Below are 19,898 nucleotides of genomic sequence, written 5' to 3' on the forward strand. Positions count from 1 at the left end.
CTGGGCACCTCCTCCAGGCGACCCTCCTACCCACACTGCCGGGCGAGGGTGGGGGTCCCGCCCACTCACGTTCTGAGTGGGGCTCAGGAACTGCGTGCGGGCGTAGCGGGTGAGCATGCTGATGATGACCACCTGGCCCCACTCCTCCACGTCGATAAGCAGGTTACAGAGCTTCCGGTAGTTCTTGTGGATCAGGTCAATGCGCTCCGGGCACACCTCCTCGAAGGCCATCACCACACTGCCTGCCACCAGCTGGGGAACCGATAAAGGCAAAAAAGCATGAACGGGGACAGAAAGGCCTCTGCCTGGCACCTTTCCTCCACGCAACCCTGTACGCCTATATACGCACCGTGGTCTTGTCAGCCAGAAGCTTCTCAATAACCTCTATCAGCTGGTCCTTCTGGTCAGAATCCAAACTGAGGGAGAAATTGTTGAGAAGAATTTGCCCCTCCCCCCATCTCCAGCCTTCCCAATATCTGCCCAAGTTGTGTTCACCTCCCTCACCCCAACCCTATTCACAAAGAGGTATGAGCCACTGCCTCCAGTGTCCTCCATCTGTCAGTTCCCCCAAACTATCTCAAACCATCTGAAGAGTTTTTTTTAAGATGGCAGCCTGCAAGACTTGGGAGAGGCCAGGTGAGGGCCGGGGGCTTGAGGTATACCTGTAGAGCTTAGGGATGGCATGGGCAGCTGTTTTCCTCACGTAGGGTGACATATCTGAGGCAGCTTCCTTGATGGCCAGCATCATGATGGGCACTATGATGGGCACACGGATGCTAGAGAGGACGCGGAGGGCACTGGCACGAATCAGCTGGTTGGGATCCTAAGGACAGAGGTGGAGGCAGAGCCATGGGAGGGCAGCAGGTGGCCCGATGGGAGAGGCCACACCTATGGAACTCACTGTTCCTAGTTAACACCAGCTCTTACTTCCCTGACTGCTGTCTTGAGCCTGGATGATGTGCTAGTGCTGGGTACCTGGGGGCACTGCCTGAGGGCACCGACTCTTGGCCTCGCTACAGAAATCCAATACCTGAACTGATGTGGCACTGGGCTGCTTCGCTTTCAGGAAGAGTGACAATATTTCCAAATACCCAAAGTTCTTGAAACACACCTCCTGTTCCTGAGGGGTGTGTGTGAAGGGGGAGGACGTCTTTGTGTTTCCACTGGAGGTGACTGCCAGCAAATGCAAACTGGTCTCCCTTCCAAAGAGTTCATCCTTACAGCCCTCTCTCCCAGCAGCCCCTCAAAAGCTGCCCTTCTTCCTCATTCTCCACAGTATTGAAAAGAGAATAGGTGTGTAGGCCCCGCCTCTTTGCTCCTATTGCTTCCTACAGACACCTGAGAAGAGCCTCAGACAGTGTACTGTAATCATGGGATGGCATAGCAACAGCAGAAGCTGTAAATTACTGTTAATCTTGGAGGATGGTGGACAGTGGGAGAGGTGCTGGAACACTAAAGGATAGAAGCTACCCTGATTTTCTAAAAGGGAGAAAGAGAAGATCCACAAAATTACAAGTGAAAATGATGGTAATCCCTGACAAAATTCTGGAATTGAGTTTTAAGTAGATGGTTTAGAAGCACCTAATTAAAAAGCAGAAGTCTATTTTCTTAAGGTCAAATCATATCACATTCACTGCTAAAACCTATTATCCTCTTTTTTAAAACATTTTCCTTGAAAATAATTATGGACTCACAGGAAGTTAATCCACCCCCAAATCCATTTTCCTTTTTGACAGGGTAATTAGGCTGATAGATATAAACACTATGTACCTTGATTTCAGCAAAAAAAGCATTTGTAAGAGTCTCTCACAGCATTTCCTGGATTGCCATTTTTGATGCCAGTCTTCTGTCTCACTTAACATGTAAGCATTTTAAGAGCAGAATTCACGTCTACTTTATCTCTGAATAACCACAGCCCTTTGCACATGAAAGATACTGAGAAATTATTTTGCTGTTGAATAAGATCTTTCCTAACAAGATAGGATGATGCTGGCTGACTGCACAGTGAGGTGGATCAACAGTTTGGTAAAATGTAGTAACTGGGGTAAGTTTTACTAACAGATCGGTGTCAACCTAGAAACATGATATACGGGACTCATCGTTTGTTGCCTTTGTCTGAATAGCTTATCAACATTTTGGAGGAAGACACAAAATCAGGACAAAATTCAGATTCAGAATCACCCTGGCTTGGATCCTGTGCTAAACCTGTAAAATGAAATATAGCAGAATTTCACAGGGAATTCAAGGGACCAATTGCATAGACAGGATGTAGGAAGACCTGGATTATCTGCTTGCCAACTGGAAGTTTGTCTGAATTGAGCCAACAACATAAGTGGGCTGCTAAGAAAGCAAACATAGCCTCAGCCTAGGCTGATGGAAAAGGCTGAGTCTGAAGTGTAGGAGAGCCCCCCAGACAGTAACAATAACAAAGAGAAAATGAGTTTTAGAGGAATACATATAAGGTACTGTTTACAAAACAATGTTATATATTATTTAGGAATATCTAAATAAATAGTAAAACAATAAAACGTGCATATGAATGAAAAACAGAGGAAGGAACATAGGGGGCTCTGGCTATTCGATAAATCTTTCATTTCCTATGCTGGGTATATATTTCATTACATTATTCTTTATGCCTTTTGCAGGTCTGAAATAAATTTTTAAAAACTACAGCTATGGAAGTTTCAAAATGATATAATTTTTTTTTTTTTAAAAAGTTGTAATCCTCTCACACCTGTGAGAATGGCTATGGTCAAAAAGATAACAAATAATAATGTTGGAGAGGATGTGGAGAAGAGGGAACTCTCTTGCACTGTTGGTGGGAATGTAAATTGGTGTAGCCACCATGGGAAAGAGTGTGGAGATTCCTCAAAAAATTAAAAACAGAACTTCCATATGACCCAGCAATTCCACTCCTGGACACATATGCAAAGAAAATGAAAACACTAATTTGAAAAGGAATGTGACCCCAGTGTTCATAGTAGCCTTATTTACAAGATATGGTTATTGCTATCTCAGCATTATTGCTCAGATATGGAAGCAACATAGGTGTTCATCAACAGATGAGTGGATAAAGAAGATGTAATACACACACACACACACACACACACACACACACACAATGGAATATTACTCAGTCATAAAAAGAATGAAATTTTACCATTTGCAACAACATGGATGGACCCAGAGGGTATTATGAGAGAAATAAGTCAGAGAAAGACAAATACTATGTTTTCATTATTTGTGGAATCTAAAAAATGAAACAAACAAATTAATAGAGCAGAACAGAAACAGACTCACAGATACAGAGAACTAGTAGTTACCAGTGGGAAGGGGGTAAGGGTAGGAATAAGACAAGGGAAGGGGATTAAGAGGTACAAACTAGTAGGTATAAAATAAATAAGATACAAAGATGTAACGTAAGGCACAGGGAATACAGCCAATATTTTATAATAACTTTAAGGAGCATAAGCTACTATACAAATATGGGATCACTAGGTTGTACACCTGAGACAAATATAACATTGTAAGTCAACTATACTTCAATCAAAACAAAAAGAAAAAACAGTTGTAATTTAAGATGGAGTGAGGGCTCTATCGCTGGAGGTGACCTGTCAGAGATCATTTGCTCTAGATGATCCTTTGTTCTAGGGCAAAGGTTGGCACACTACAGTCCTCCGGCCGAATATGTCTTCTGCTTTTTATAAATAAGAATGTATTAGAACATGGCCATGCCCACTCATTTATGGCCACTTTCACACTACAAGAGCAAAGGGGAGCAGTTGCAAGGTTGAGACTGGATGGCCTGAACAGTCTAAATTACCATCTCCTGGCAGTATACAGAAAAAGTTTGCTGACCACTGTTCTAGAGAAATCATTGCATTGAGTTGGACTGAATGAGCTCTGGTTTTCTAAAAAGGGAACAAGGGCAGACTATAGGAACTTCAGGTCAGTGTAAAAATCTGTACACAAATACCAGAATGGTTCTTATAAAATGATTTAACCCCGATTCAAATCAATCTGAGACAGATAGATCCTATGATTTTGACTTTCACAAATAACCTAGCACAATGAGTGGCACAGAGATATCCAAGTATTTGCTGAATTAAAGAACAGCGTATGCACATGCCCATGCTTTCTTCCCCAGCTTGGAGAAGCAGACTTTGTCTTCCCCTCCTGCCAGACACAGCAGACTAAACCAGGCGTGAGCCCTGGGTTTGGGCAGTCAACTCTCAGGCTGCTCAGCAACCTACAGAATCAGCTGAACATGAAAAGATTAGCTGGACCTTTCTGAATCTCTCTCATAAGAATTTGAACTAAATGTGTGGGAAGACTAGGGGGCGTTAATGGCTGTAATCCGCGCTGAAGAGTCTGATTTGGAGAGAGAACAGAGTGGTGGGAATGCTGGCTTCTGTACCCTGGAGATTATCTTATACTAACCAGAAAAGCACCCAGTGGAGGGGGTCATGCATGCATTTAATATACAAAACAAGAGGTGAGAATATTCAGTTTATATAGTGTGGGGGGATTCAGCCTCCACTCCATTCTAGAATACTTGAATCTTTGTTCTAGAATACTGTTTCTTCCCTTAGGTGATGTCAAGTTCTGCCTGCCTCAAAGAGCATTTCACCACAACAAATGTGATCCAGGTCTTTAAAGGCAAATATTTTGCATACATTGGGGCATCTAAGGCAAGTAAACTACTTCTTCTGGTGCTAAACAGAATAATCAATTTGTTCCAATTCTCCAGGAACAATCGGCTGTACTGACCTTCTTGAAAATGGACTGGTTCTATCTTTATGTTCTCTGTGCTGACCCTCAGACCTAACTTCCACATCTAGTGTTGCTCTCCTGCTTGGTAAACTTTGTGATTTTCCTCTCGGTGGAGCTCATTTGTTTTCAGTAAGCCCTTCTGTCCTCCTTGCCAAGTTCCAGGTGAAAAAGTTCCAAAGCCATCGTTCTCCACAGAGACCTAGACTAGGGGACCCTGCCAGTGCCAAGGCTTTGTCACCCAGAGGTGAGGAATCCAGGTCAGCACCTCACAGAACCCTATCTTAAGCAGGTTGACTTCTGCCTGGCTGTGGGTCACAACTCCTTTACACCAGTGGAGATGAGGGCCAATTACCAGGAGCTCAGGTGGTTCATATCTGAGGCAGCCTCAAAGCACAGGCTCTTCTAACTCTGACTCTCTCAACTTTAGGCAGCTAGGAAAGGGCCTCCAGAGCCTGCCCCCCATGCTCAGACCTCTTCCTGGGCTCACTCCTGCAATACAACATCAACGGGGCCCAGACCCCAGGGAGGCAAGCTGAGCCCTCTGACCTTTAGGCCACGCTGGAAGGTGGAGATGGAGAGCAGGGCTAGGTCTTGCTGCTCCTCAGCGTAGCGCACCAGGTACACGTAGACAAGCTTCTTCACCTGGGGAAGAGCGGGTTTCTCAGAAGGGATTGGTACCCTCACTCGTGAGATGTCATCACCCCAGCTGGCCATGGGGAGAGCATCCTGGGTGAACCCTGGCTCCTTCACTCTAATGCACATCTAGTTCAGGGACATGTAGACCGTGCCTTTTCCTGGACCAAGGACATTTTTGAGCAGATCAGGCCCCCAGGGGCTGGAGGGTTCCCTTCCTCACCCCCAATCAGCTCCAGTTTATTCCTGGTGGAGGTGGGCATGAGAGACCCCTCATTGGGTAGCGCTCACCTCTATGTTCTTACAGGCCACGTTCTTCACCACAGCAGGAAACAGGTCTGAGGCATTCTTTCCCCGGGCGATCATCTGGGTGGTAGGATCAAGGTAGGGGGAGAAGGAAAAGGGAGGAGGCCAGCACTCATTAGGGGAAGGTCCACAAGGAGCCAATGACATATGTTCTTTGATTCCCAGGCCCCCGCCCCAAGGAAGGACCCCTCCTTCCGCCCTCACCGCCACAATCCTCTTCATGGCCTCCAGCTTGAGGGAATCCTTGTTGGTGTCCAGCATCTCCTTCAGGTCATCATGCCTGGCAGGAGGCACAAGAGATCAGCTGAGGGCACAAGGGTGGTGAGGGCGCTGTCAATCAGTAGGATCCAGGCAGAAAGAAGGGACATGGGCATGGAAGGTTCAGGCAGGACCCAACCAGAAGGGGAGGTGGTAAAGGACAGATCAGGGAACTTGGGGTCAGGAGAAACATGTGGGCCAGCCAATGTTATGGGCTGAATTGTATCCCCCTCAAAACAGATGTTGAAGTCCTAACCCTGAGTACCCCAGAATGTGACCTTATTTGGAAATAGAATTGTTTCAGTTGTAATTAGTTAGGATGAGGTAACATTAGAGTAAGGTGAGTCCCTGATCCAATATGTCTGGTGTTCTTATAAGAAGATGGCCCATGGTACCAGGTTGAAAATATAAAGTCATGGCCTCAGGGAGAATGCCTTGTGAAGGCAGAGGATTGGAGTGACACATCTACAAGTCAATGAACACCAAAGATTGCCAGGAAACTACCAGAAGCTGGGAAGGGCGAGGCAGGATTCCCCTACAGGGAATCCTGCTAACACCTTGATTTTGGACTTCTAGCTTCCAGAACTGTGAGACAATAAATTTCTGTTGTTCTAAGCCCCCAAGTTTGTGGTTACAGCAGCCCTGGAAAACGAATGTAGCCAGGAGATAAGAGGATGGGTTTGGGGTGGGAAATTTAGGAACCCAGCCTAGGAAATGGCCAGTTGGATAGATGAGAAGGACCCGATGGGTGTCAAAACAAGAGCCAGATACCCGTGCCCTGGCTGAGGGTACTCCCAGGCCCTGACCCCACAGATTGAGCTGATTTCAAGGACTGGACAGGTCCTAGGTGCTCCAGAGTCTATTGAGATGGCCTTATAACAAACACCAGATGTGTCATTCAACATTCAACAGTCATTCAAGGAAGTTATAAAACCCTAATGTGAGAAATAAATGACAATTTGAATAAATAACCCCTTTCACATGGCAGAGGGGAATAAAGGTAGTCCCCAAGGCAACATACAAATTGAATTTCAATGGAGGCCTTTGTCAAACTTTCTGAAGTGACTGCAGATTTCATCTGGAAACAAAATCAATAGGTAAGAATTCCAAAGAATTTGGGGAGGAGGGAGAGAAGAGAACAACGGAACAGTGACAGACAACTCACCCTACTGGAATTCAAAACACAAAACAACATGACAATTATAAAAGCCCTCTGGTACCAAGTTAAAAATATAAAGTCAAAGGTCATAGGCGGAAATTTCACAAATGGATCTAAGTTGATACATTAGGAACAAAAAACTCACCAATGAGAGAAAGAACCTTTGTGTCCTTCCCTTAAATAAATGCTGTTGGGACAACTGCCATGTAGCAAATAATTTAACTTGTTTACATATCTCACACCAAAATGAAGTCCACATTTATTTAACAGTTATATTATATATATAGTTTTATATATAAAAGGGGAACTTTTAATTTTCAAGGTTATAAAGTCATCAGTAATAAGATGGCTAGGTTTAATGTTAACTTTATTTTTAACTTAAACTAAATTTGGGTGGGGGGAACCCTTTAAAGGCTCCTCAACCTTCACTTAGTCACATTCTGAGATACTAGGGGTTAGGACTTCAACATATGAATTTGAGGGAGACACAGTTCAGCCCATAACAGCAACAGAAAGGAAAATATTTGGGATATAGTGAATAAAAGTTTAATATTCAAAAGAGGTAAAGTATTGATGTAAATTTAGGGTCTAAATTCAATATTCATTGTCAGGGCTGCTTCAAGCCCATCTACCATCCACTTGCCCCTCCAGGCAGACATAGCTCTGAGCTGTTGTTCCCCATTCAGTGATTGCAGCATGGTCTGGTATTCCCTGGCCATGTACCCTTGTGCAGTGAACAACCTGCCCAACCATACCCAGAGGTCCAGGGGCTGGTGGTCAAAGAAGTGAACAGAGAAGTGTGAATAACCCCATGAAAAAATGTGTCTGGACACAGCTGATAGAGCTGTGTGACCACTGATGTACTCATATGTTGCCCAGACAACTTCACAATGTGATGAGCAGCTCTGTATGGAGACCTGCACATTCTCTAATCCCCAGATGATATTCGGATAACCCACAGCTTTGACCTAGGGATGAGAACCCAGCCAAGAGAGGTATCACCAATGGTATGAATTAAAAAAGCAGTGTATACAGTTAGTTACAGAAGTGAAACATTTAGAAGCTGTAGAAAATCAGAAATTGGAGGTAGCAATATTAGGAGAGGGAAGAGCATGATAATAGTCACAAAGAGGCAAGTGTGACCAGTGCTGATGCTGCAGGATGAGTGACAAATACTAACAGGAAGAGAAGAATCTAACACACACCTAGTCACAGGGCTGCATTTTATAGAAACCTGTGAATGCTTAAGAGATAAAATCAGAAAAGACAGGAGGAGTGCTAAGAAATTGATGTTCAAGGATTTAAAAAGTGTCTTTCCTGAAGAATTTATTATGGAAAGCAAAATAAAGTTTTGATGCCTTCCAGAACACAGAAGACTTGCTGGTAGTCAGATGAGGGCAGAAGATGTCCAGACCCACTCATGTTGCTCTAAACTTGGGATGTCCCCCAAACCAGAGGACATTTTCTACTCCCTATGGCCATGCCAAGGTCAGAAGATAATCACCTTGTCACTGTCCTAAACACAAACCAGATGGTCAATTCCTAGGCGTGTTGAGCTCAGGACATGTGGCTGTGGACAGAGGTACAGACCACTCAGCTGGACCTGGGCAGCACTGAAGGTGTGGGAAGAATGACAGAGCTGGATGTCACCTTCCCTGGTAAAAAAACGCACACCACTGCACCCCCCCAGGATCTTCCACACATGCCCCAGCCAACTCACCCCCACAGATACCTACACACACCAAGACCCCCGCTGAACGCTGGTGCCACCAATAAACTCCCATATCTCCCCCACAGACATACCTACACCCCCAGACATAACCATACCCCCAAAGCACACCTACATCCCTCCAGACACATATAATCCACTCATAAACCCCCACCACACAAAAAACCTTTCAGACACACCCCCCCAATCCCCACAGAAACACACACAGTCATAGACACATACAGACACTTCCCACAAAAACACTCTCAACACATAAACCCACATACCTGTGGACACACACACCTCACCCACAAATCCCTACAGACACCCATAGACACATACCACCACAAGCCCTCTCCATACCCCCCAAACCCTGAACTAGACATGCACAGCCCACACAATGCACATACCCTACATACAGTCCCTCCATAGATACACACACCACACATACACCACACACACACACGTTTTCGACAAAACTGGGTCACTCCAGTCTTATTCACCAAGATGGCCTGTGGACTCCGATTTGAGATTCTTCATGATAAATATAGGCTTCTAAGATCAAACAAATCTAGTGTCACAGATCCTCTGACTTCCTCTTGAGGAGTCATGTGGGTGTCCTCATTGGTCAGTGTGGGGTGACTTCACTGGGACCAGTCAGAGTTTGTCCAGGCCTCTTTAAAGCTGGCTGTTCCCTAAAGCAGACTTCCTCACACCCGGCTGTCCCAACCACCATGACAGATGCCACGGGCCCATGTCAAATGCCTTCCACATACCCAGGACATATGCTGGGGTACCCAGACTGCCCCCACCCAGCTAACCTAGTGCACACACTCCAGGCTCCTGAAGGCTCCAAGGCCCTGGGCAAAGGGGACTCGAGGGAGGGGAGGGGAGGGGCTGTCACAGCAGACAAGCAGAGGCAGAATTGTCAGATGCCCACTAACACAACAGCAGATCCCTCTACCCTGGGTCCCTCATCTTTGCTCCCACCAGTTCATGTTCCCAAGAGGGAGAGGAAGGGAGAGATACACAGCAACACTCTGAGGTCATGAAAGATTCATCTCATGTAGTCAGATCCCCTTACACTGCACTCACTGTGACCTGACCTCTGGCCTGGCCTGGCCTGAGGGGCTCTCCGGGGGTGACTGGAGCCAGCCGGGGATAAACATGGCACATTCACTTCACCTGATAAACACCTTCCTCACTCCTCTCCCCACCCAAGTCCCATTAGATGGGAGAAGGTGGCCAAGTATTTTATCCTGTGTTTATCCTGTGCCCAAACTTCACCCAGAACCCACTTTAGCCAAGATCTGGGGGATGGAAAAGGTCAAATATTTTGCTCCACCCTCGAATATTTTAGTATCCTCTTCCCTTCAGAGGTTACAGGGAGATAAGCTCGTCTCCCCCGACTCAAATTCTCAGTCCCCGCACAGTGCCCCTGACAATCCCCTCCCTCATAGACCTTAAGTGCCGCCCAGTCCTCCTGCTGAGGACTGGGACTTAAAGGGGTCTGGGCTCAGAGTGGCAGCTTCCCATCCCTTGACTTCCCGGCTGTCTGTGTGAGGGTCCCTGGGGGCTCCTCTGTACCGCAGTGGCTGGCTCTGGTTCTGGCCTTGGTCAGTCTCTGGGCAAGATCCTTCCAGGGATGTTTCTGGGCTCGTGTCTTCCTCTGGAGCCTGTAGCCACCGAAGCTCCTCTGGCTGCAGGGCCTGGTACCAGGGTGGCGGCCCACCTTCAGGGGCCAGCACAGGGCTGGCAGCCTCCTGATCAGCCCCACAGGCCCCTCTGCCCCCTGGCCTCACCACGGTCCCCGGGAGCTGCAGGAATCGCTGCATTGGACACCAAGTCTTGCTCCAAAATGGGACTGAGCTGACCAGGGAGCCAGGGATGCCTGTCACTGTCACCAGACAGCCCGCCCCGAAACTCAGAAACCAGACACTGGCGGGGAGGGAGGATCTGGTTTCCTCTTCGCTGCTCAGAGACAGGGACTCACCAGGGGGAGGAGGGCAGGGACTGGGGACAAAGCCAACCCCCAATATCCAGGCAGGGGACTAGGAGGGGTTAGGGAGCTGATCCAGACAGAAGTGAGGCTTCCCTCACCTCCACTCTCATGCCACAACTGGACCTCTGCCTCCCAGAACTGCTCTTCCTCAGAAATCTTATACACCCTGTGCTCCCTCTGACCCTAGCCCTCCTGATCCTCACCTGTCTTTCCAGAGCCAGTTCCTTGATTTTTCCCTTCCTATCAGCACTCTCTTATACCTATTTCCTTCATACCTGGCCTAGGCCCCCCATGTCAACCCCTCCAACTGATCCCTACCCTGCCAGGAGCTGTTGCCTTTATTGGCTGTATTTCAAACCCACTCCACACTCCTCAAATTCTCACCCCTAGCCTTGTCCTTGCAAGCTTCACTAATTGCTTCTCACAGAAAATAAAGACCTTAGATCAAATCCCCCGCAGCTGCCAAACACCTGCATCTATGCTCTCCTCTCCTCCTGCCCTCCTCCCTCAGAGCAGAGCTGGTCCTCCTCAAAACCATGCCAGTCCTCCGACCCAGCTCTTTAAGCCTTCCCTCCCATCACTCAGGGATCTCTGCCTCCTTCAGTTCCTTTCAGCCTCCCCTACACTATTGGCTCCTTCCCATCAGCAGTTAAACTTGCTCTAGTCTCTCCCATCCTATAATAAACAAAGAAAAATAATAACAAAAATAAAATAAATAAATCTTGAACTGAAGTTCTCCTCTGGCAACTCTCTCCCTCTCTTCCCTCTACAATCACACTTCTTGAAAGAAAAATTCCTATTCCCTGTGTTTATTTTTTTAATTCCTATTCCTATTCACTCCTCTATTCACTTCAATCTGGCTTCATATGCTGATTAGAAATTAGGGCTGAGGGGCCATGTTTGCAACTTACATGGTTCAGGCAAAAATATTTATAGCTAGATGGTTAAACAAAGCAAATATGGCACAATGTAAATGTTTGAATCTAGGTGGAGGGTATACATATATTCATTACATTATGTTTAAAATTGTTCATTGTATTATGTTTAAAATTGTTCATAGTAGAATGTGGGCGGTGGGGGGTGGGGGTGGAATCTAGCTTCTCTTCTAACTTTGCCAGAACTGGTCTCCCAGGGCAGGAGGTGGGGGTTGGAGCAGGGAGGGGTTGCCCTGCACTTTGTCAAACCAGTGGTCACAATTTCTTCCCTTATTTGAGTTGAACTCAACGGGCATTGACACTGCTTATATCTTGCTTCTCCTTGAAACTACATTTTATTTTTCCTCCTATCCTTGGCTTACTTTTTCTCAGTTGCCTTGAGACACTCTCCCTGCTCTCTGGTCACCCTTAATGTCCATGTCTTCAGGGTTCACACCCGTGCCCTGTGAACTTATTTTACTGCAGGCTCTCTAAGTTATCTTCACTTCGTTTTGTGGCTTTGATTGACATATGTATGTATATATATATATATATATATATATATATATATATACACACACACACACACATGTATATATATATATATATATATATATATATATATACATACACACTAATAATCTCTCCTGGAATCCAAATCCTAACACCCTAGGACTAGACTTGAATGTACCTCAGAGTTTACAATCTCGGCATGTCAAAAGCTGGGCTCAACATTATTTCCCACAACTTTGCTTGTAATGACTTTATTTCTAGTTACACTGTATGGTACCACCATGTATCCGCTGCAAGAACTAGTAACTGGAGTATTATCCTTATCTTCTCCTGGCCCCTTCCTCTCACCTCCCCTCCCCTCGCAAGTAATCATCAGGTCTGCGGCTTCTACCACTTCAACAGCCCTAAAACCCTTTTAAACTTAGGCCACCATCATGTCCCCCCTCCTCCAATTTCAACATCCCCTCACTTGTCTCCTGCTCAGTCCAGCACATTCCTTCTCCACAATCCAGCCTGGCATCCTTCTAAAATGCTAATCTGCTATTGCCTGTTTAAAACTCTTCCGTGGCCACAGCCACCTCCAACCTTGGCATCTCCTCACCTATATATCTGGTCACTCCTGGGGGCTTGCTCAGAGATTCTGGCCACATTGTACTAACACCTACAAAACCTGTGACCAGGCTCTCCTTCACCTCTTCCTCTGCCTGAAACATACCTCGCTCTCCCCCTCTCCCTTCTCTCCAGGCCCAGGGAACAACACCTCATCCCTCTGACTGCCCCCACTACACTGAATCGTCACTGACAGAATCTTCCCTGTGTTCCCCTCTAGACAACTAGAGGACATTCTCAAGAACTGAATCATGCTCACGGCTGCATTTAGTGACTAGGACAAGGACAAGGTCCTTAAAAATGCTTGATTCAGAACTCACGAATAAACGAATTAACGAACGAATGAGCCAAAGGTAAAAGGGAAGAGTGGTAAGCATAGGGGCAAAGTGGGGAGCAGGAGTGTGGGCGCCAGAGTGTAGATGGGGATGAGAACACGGGGACCAGAATGAGGGAAAATGGACTGTAGGAGGGGCCAGGCCTGGGAGGTTCTGAGTATGTATCCAGGACTGTCCTTCCCGGACAGGCCCGCGGCTCAAGCTCGCCGATTCTGGCCCCTCCCCTACGTTCTTTCAGGGTCAATTCGTCACGCGCGGAAAAAGGCGAGGACCCTGTGATCCAAACCTACAAACAGGAGAAATCCTGGGGTTGGTCCTCCAGAAACGGAGCTGGCTAGCCCATCCCCCACCAGCCTCCAATCCCCTTCCCGGGTTCCAGGCCGGCCCCTCCGAGCAGGGTGCTGGCGTGGGTACGAGGGTTGCCAGGGTCAGTGCCCGCTGCGGGAGGGGGCTTCCGGTCCGCGGTTCCGGGGCGGGGCATGGGCTGGGCCGCAGCGGACGGGCCCAGGCGCTGTCCGTGGTACCGGAGCGCGTCTCCCGCTGCGGCGCCGGGTCTAGCCACCCTCTCGGCGGGCTCCCTCACCGCTTGTAGTCGGAGGAGAAGATGCCGCCACTCGCCGGGTCGTGGCCGTACTCGGGCTCCCCGGGGCCCGCAGAGCCTCCCTTGTCGTCGCTGTAGGCTGGGGCGGCCGACATGAGGCAGCAGAGGAGAGAGCTTCGCTGGAGAGGAGTTGGCGCGGCCCGGATGCGGCTGGGGTCGAGGAAGGGAACGCAGTCCGGGAAGGCGAGGTCGGCGGCGCGGCCCGCGCTCTGCAGAGGCAGCAATCTACTGTGGTGGAGGCAGCGCGCGGATTTATCAATCAGGGCGGAGGGCGTTGAGGTTCTTAAAGGCACCAGCGCCTGCGGAGCGGAAGGCGTGTCCGTGGGGGGAGCGGGAGGGGAGGTGCAGCAGGGTCTAGCCCCGCCCCAATCCCTCGGAAATCAGCCCCCGCCTCAACCCCGTAAGGAAGGTTCCTGACCCTTTAAAGGTCTGGGGGTAGGTGGAAGTTCCTGGACTGATGATGGGACAGCCTTCCAGGATGCCGAACCCACTCCAGAACACCAGGTCTCAGTGGTATGGCTTCTAGGAAGCTCCGCTCATTCCAGACTCAAGCACGGATACTCACCCACGCAATGAAAGAAAAGGTGGGGTGGGGTGGGGGGTTAAGAGAAAAGCTGTGCCACAAGACTGAGACTGAGGGTCCTACAGCAGGAAGGAGGCACTGCACCCTGAGACTGGGTCAGAGACCAAGGTCGGTCCCTCTCCCCACTCCATTTTTCCTACAAAATCTGGGCCCCTCTGACAGCGTCCTATTTTCTCACCAGGAAGCCAGGGACTTCCCTGGAGATGATGTTATTTAAGGAAGGCTGAGGAGCTTACATACAGCAGGCTGCTGTAGATGTAAATGCAGATGTGGAGAGATGGGGAGAGAATAGCGGGGGCGGTGAACCCTGAATTCAGCTTTGGAAAATAGTTTAATGACCATTCCCGAAGCCCCCACGCCCACCTTGGCATGCCTGAGGTCATGGCTAGTCCATAGTCAAGTCCACATCCACTGACACCTAGGAAGGAAGGAAAAGGGAAGAGGCTGAGTTAGGGTCTGGTATGATTGCCAAAATTCTTGGATCATGTGAGGCCCCCAGTTCATCTCCCAAAGCCCAAGGCACCCCAAGGAAACACGGCCTGGGTCTAGAGGGAAAGTTGTGAGTGGGCTGGAGAAAGGAGTGGGATCTAGTTGAATTAAGGGCAATAGGTTGAAAAGCTGGGTGGGGTCTCTTGGCTGGGCTTGGGGGAGGAGGTGAGGAAGACTGGATTCAGAGAGCAAAAGGATCCACAGGGCTGAGTCTTGATCTCCAGAATCAGAATTGGTGGGCCTGGGTGGAGATGGGTGAGGACTGGAAAGGTGGAGCTTTGGTTCTGTACATGGGTTCCACTGGGGAATGGGAATGAGGGTTGACCAGGACCATGGCAGCGCATGGCTGAAGTAGGCTGAAGTAAATAGATATGCCCAGGACCTGTGAGCTGGGATCTTTCTGCAGTGGCCCCAAAAGGGTTTCAGAGTAGAATCTTAACGAGTTAGCAGGCCTAGTTTGCTTCTGGGGGCTTTGGGTCTACCAGAGTAAAGTAGATCTTGAGTTTGAGGAAGGTGACCTTGGGTGGGGAGGGAGGGTATGAATTTTGCAGCAGCAGATTGGTTAGCTGCATTTGTTAACCGGCTCTGGAGGTGGGGTGAGGTCCTGGGTGGGTAGCTGAGCTGTGCTCACCGGGCTAGTGGGACTCGGGTCTTCTTGTAGGGGGTCCAAGCTGAGCAGATGTAGTGCAAAGTGCACACCGTTGCTCCACATTGGGTGATAGGAAGGTGGGTCAGCATCCATGGCTTTATGTACACAGCGCTCTAGCACAGAGTGGTCAATCCCCCTGCATTTACGCAGCATGTGCCAAAGCCAGTGGGAGCGCAGCACCGGGCACACAGCACCAGGCGCTGCCTCTGTTTAGATACAATACCTTCACAGTAGCCCAAAAATGTGTGCAGCTTGTGGCCACCAGGATTCTTGCCTATGGGGATCACCAGACAAGTGTGAATCAGAGCTGAGCTTAGGTCATGTGACTCCAGCCCTAAGATCTCACACCCCCATCTCCCAGGAGCCCGTAGCCCTGAGCCACATGCGCTGGGTCCCCAAGCACCTGTCTTCAGAGACCTGTACCATCTGCCCTGATCCACAGTCTTCATCCCATGAAGCCCCACCCATTGATGGAGTGGGGCTTGATGGGAAGACTCTGTTCCAAGACAAGGGCCCTGTTTCAGCCAGAGACACTCACCCTGGAAGTGGATGATCTCTCCTTGGCCACAATACACGCCCACATGGGCTCCGCACCAGCGTCCAGTGGGGGACATCAGCCTCAACAGGAAGAGGTCTCCAAGCTCAGGTTGGCTGCCCTCCAACTCCACAGCCTCGAAGAGCTGACCCAGGAAAACCTCAGATAGGAAGAACTTAATGGTGCTGACTTCCCCAGTTGGAGCCTGGAAGGAGGAATGGACCAGACCGCTGGGTTTTTGCAGGCCAGGATGAAGGAGAACCCAGTTCCTTTCACTGGTCATTGGGTTAGATGGGCCACCTAGGCCTCAGGGAGTGCTGACTGGGGGTTAAGCCTGAGGTGAATGTCTTCACTATCCCACACCTGCCTCCTTGTGCTGAGGAACTTCAGAGGCCTGGACATCATGTATAAATCCTGCCCTGAGCCACCCTTCAGTTTCCAGCAGTTGGGACCTCCTCATCCAACATTTTCTTCTCATCTCAAATTCCAGCCTCTCCATCCTCTTCCCCTCCCCATCCTCTAGAATCCCCCTTCCCCAGTCTTCTCCCATCTTGCCATTCTCTGGAGGCAACACTGGGGACTGCTTATACCTAAGATTAGCAGAAGTCCTAAAGAAAGAGAGAAACCTGGGTGAGATCTAGATCCAGGACAGGCTTCTTTTCCCAAGTCTGAGTGACAGAAGACTCCTCCAACAGCCTCAGCTGCCATCATCTATTGAGCAACTGCTCATTTGATGCTTAATATGATCTGACAAGATGGGTACACTATCCCCATTTTCAGGATAAAGAAACCAAGGTTCACAGAAGTTATACATTGCCAGAGTACACACAGCTTAATCTATGCCTGTGTGACTGTTTCTTGTGCCCTTTGTACTAAACATAAGTCACCTCTCTTATCTCCCTTTCCTCTATAAAGTAATGAGAAATGCATTTAGTTCAGATTTCTTCTATCTTTACTGGGAACAGAGGGCTTTGGAGACTTGGGAGGATGGCCTCCTGGGCTGTGCCTGAGCTTTGGTCTCAGAGAAAGCCTGAGAAAGGGGGTAAAAGTAGGGCCCGTTGAACACTGAGCCATCTTGAGCTGGCAGAGGAGCTGGGAGAAGGAAGTGGCCCATTCACTGCTCACCCCTCTCCAGGTCTCTTATCTATTTTGGAAGGGAGGGGATTGACTCCAGCAGATATGACTTGGTGGGAAGGACCCACATACAAATGAGGAGCAGGGATGCCCAAGCCACACTGCAGAGTGCCAACCACTGTGTGTGGCTCTCTGTCCCCTGACCCTCTCCTTCCCTCCTGGCCTCAGTCCATAGTATTCTCTACCTATTACTGGGTGAGTCACATTTTCCCAAACTGGGAGCTGTGAAAGACTCAGGGGACCAACTCATCCCAGTCTTCCTGGGGCCTTCCAGGTTTGTAAAACTGGAAACCTCACATCCCAGGAACCCAGCAAAATTTGGACGGCTGGTCACCTTAGGCTCAGTCCTCCTGTCTCCTATCTCTCTCTTTACCTCAGGAGACCACAGGAGGACCTAGTCATGTGAACAGCCATGTGGACTTTGGTCATGCTTTCCTGCAACCTACCAGTAGCCTCTCTTGCTTCCCACTCTCCACATACCCATTGGGCCAAGCAGTGGTTATAGCTGTGGGAGAGGGTGGACTCTCCTGGCTCCTGTTGGGGCAGAAGGACCCCACCTGGAAAAAGATAAGACAAGTTGAGGGCTGCTCTTAGTTACCTGGGATGTGAAGCTCATCTAAGGAGGAACAAAACAAAACAAAAACCCACAACACAGCTGTTACCCCTTGGCTCCTGAGGCGTGAGGATCCAAGCCACAGCCCCTCTCCCCTCTCCCCGCTCAGTCTGTGCACTCTGCTTGAAGGGCTATCAGTCTTTATGCCCATGAGTTTGTGTTGCAGTGCAGGATACAGGACTGGGAGACAGAGTCCTGACTATGCCACTTCTCTATATGCGACATCAAATAAGCCACTTCCTCCCTCTGGGCCTCAACTTCCGCATCTGTCAACTGGGGACAATAAGCGTGGAAGGCTGGGCATCACAGGACCATTGTGAAGCACTGAGAGCTCTTTGTGAGCAAGACAAGGAGAGAGGGGCAGGATTTGTTATCTTCAGTCTGTGCCTGAGCATGCAGAACTGAGCATCAAAGGAGAATGTGTCTTTCTCAGCTCAAAGGAGAAAAACAATGGACCCTTAGAGACTGGCTGCCTCCCTGTGACCCCTGCCCCAGAGCTCTCAGGAAATCACACAGCTGGAAAGGCCCTGGAGAGCAGGGCCCCACCCCTGACTCTCCCTCTGAAAGGTTCCCGAGTGGTGATGGGGGTAATGAGGCACTTTGGCCACCGCCAGCTGGGCCCCTGGACTTTGAGTCACAATCTGGATGAGGAGATGCCCCTTTAGATAGGGGATCTAGACCCACACATGGGGTTCCTCCAAAATAATAGTAACATTTATTGCCAGAAACTGTGCTGAAGCCCCATTTAGCCCTAACAATAATGTCATGAAATAGATACTGTTGTTTTCTTCCCCCACTTTACAGATGAGGGAACTGAGGTTTGGAGAGGTTGCCAAGGTTACAGACTAGTAAGTGGAGGAACCAGGATTAGGCCCAGATGGTCTGGTCCTAATGCCCATGACCTTAATCTCTGTACAGTACTGTTTCTCATGCTGCTGGCACACGAGCTCCCCCTCCCCCAGACGCCCCCCAGCAGGAATTCCTGACCTTACCCTTGGCTTTCACTGAGCCACGCGGCTATTTTCTTTGTAAGAAAGAAAAAGGAACAAGGTCCTGGAGCTGTGAGCAAGAGCTCAGGGGACAGAGCATCCCACTTTCTGGGCACCTGGCCTGACAGTGCCGTCCACCCCACTGGGCCTCCTTGCTGGGGACATGAGCTCTCTCCCCTCTCACCCTGACCGAGGCTTTCAGGGGAACAATGGTGAGGGTGGTCCTGCAACTGAGTGTGGGGGTGACAGGCAGTCGCTTTGGAGCCCCAGGCTCTGGTCTTCCCCCAAAGATTCCTGGAAGACCTCAACCCAGTGGGGCCCTATCACTGAGCACAGGGCTTGTGGCGCCATTGTGGGGCCTTGGCTTTGTGGCTGCTGTCTGGCCTGAAATTCCCACCCACTTCTGACTCCCTTCAGTCTAACTCTGGACAAAGAATTCCTCTGTGGGAAGCAAGGTTTTGGGGTCACCGCTCCCAGCCAGCCACCTCCAGCCAGAACAAGGTTTAGGCTCTCCAGTGGGGCAGAGCAGGCCTTTCCTTTGAGCCCCCAGCAAACCTTGGGCTGGCGCTTTCTTCCCTTACAAAGCTTTTGGTCACCATCTCCTCTCTTGGCCCAGAGTGATCCCACCTGAATCCTAGCCCCCAGCCCAAGTAGCTCACCTTGCAATAGTCATGCTCTGTACCTTGCTAGGTTCTCTCCTTCTGTGGCCAGAGCAGGGAGGACTAGCTGTCTGCCCCTCAGACACAGGAGCCAAGCAGGACGCCTTTGGGCCCTGTTCTGAACATCACCTCCTGGGCCAATCTGATGGCAGCAGTCCCTGCCTCTGACAGCTCTGGGGGCAGCCAGAGACTGTAAGGCTCGGGTCTGGGGTGGGTAACTGGTGTCCTCACCCACCTCTCTCCCCTCCTCCTGGTGTTCAGCCCCTACCCCGTCCCTGCTTGTGCTGGCACTGCCACTTGGGCCTGCTCTCTGAACCCACTCTTCTCCCCTTACTCCAGGGTACCCAAGTGCCCCATACCCACCCTATTGTGGTCAGAGAACAAATTCTGTATGATTTCAATTCCTTTGTATTTATTGAGACTTGTTTTATCAACT

The 19,898-nt window shown here is 49.3% G+C and overlaps 1 protein-coding gene across 2 annotated transcripts in view; it reads right to left on the bottom strand.

The window, feature by feature from the left end:
• AP3B2 (adaptor related protein complex 3 subunit beta 2) overlaps positions 1–14,114 on the bottom strand; it is a 31,556-nt gene extending 17,442 nt beyond the window's left edge. For both annotated transcript variants that reach the window (XM_031440644.2, XM_064480631.1), the window contains exons 1-7: positions 13,794–14,114; positions 5,917–5,992; positions 5,698–5,772; positions 5,320–5,415; positions 663–823; positions 350–416; positions 70–252 (exon numbers count right to left, since the gene is read on the bottom strand). In XM_031440644.2, coding sequence (XP_031296504.2) covers positions 70–252; positions 350–416; positions 663–823; positions 5,320–5,415; positions 5,698–5,772; positions 5,917–5,992; positions 13,794–13,906 — 771 coding nt within the window. In that variant the 5' untranslated portion in view covers positions 13,907–14,114. The remainder of the gene's footprint in view (positions 1–69; positions 253–349; positions 417–662; positions 824–5,319; positions 5,416–5,697; positions 5,773–5,916; positions 5,993–13,793) is intronic.
• Between the last annotated feature and the right edge of the window lie 5,784 nt (positions 14,115–19,898).

The sequence above is a fragment of the Camelus dromedarius genome, chromosome 29 (assembly GCF_036321535.1).
Source record: "Camelus dromedarius isolate mCamDro1 chromosome 29, mCamDro1.pat, whole genome shotgun sequence".
Lineage (NCBI taxonomy): Eukaryota > Metazoa > Chordata > Mammalia > Artiodactyla > Camelidae > Camelus > Camelus dromedarius.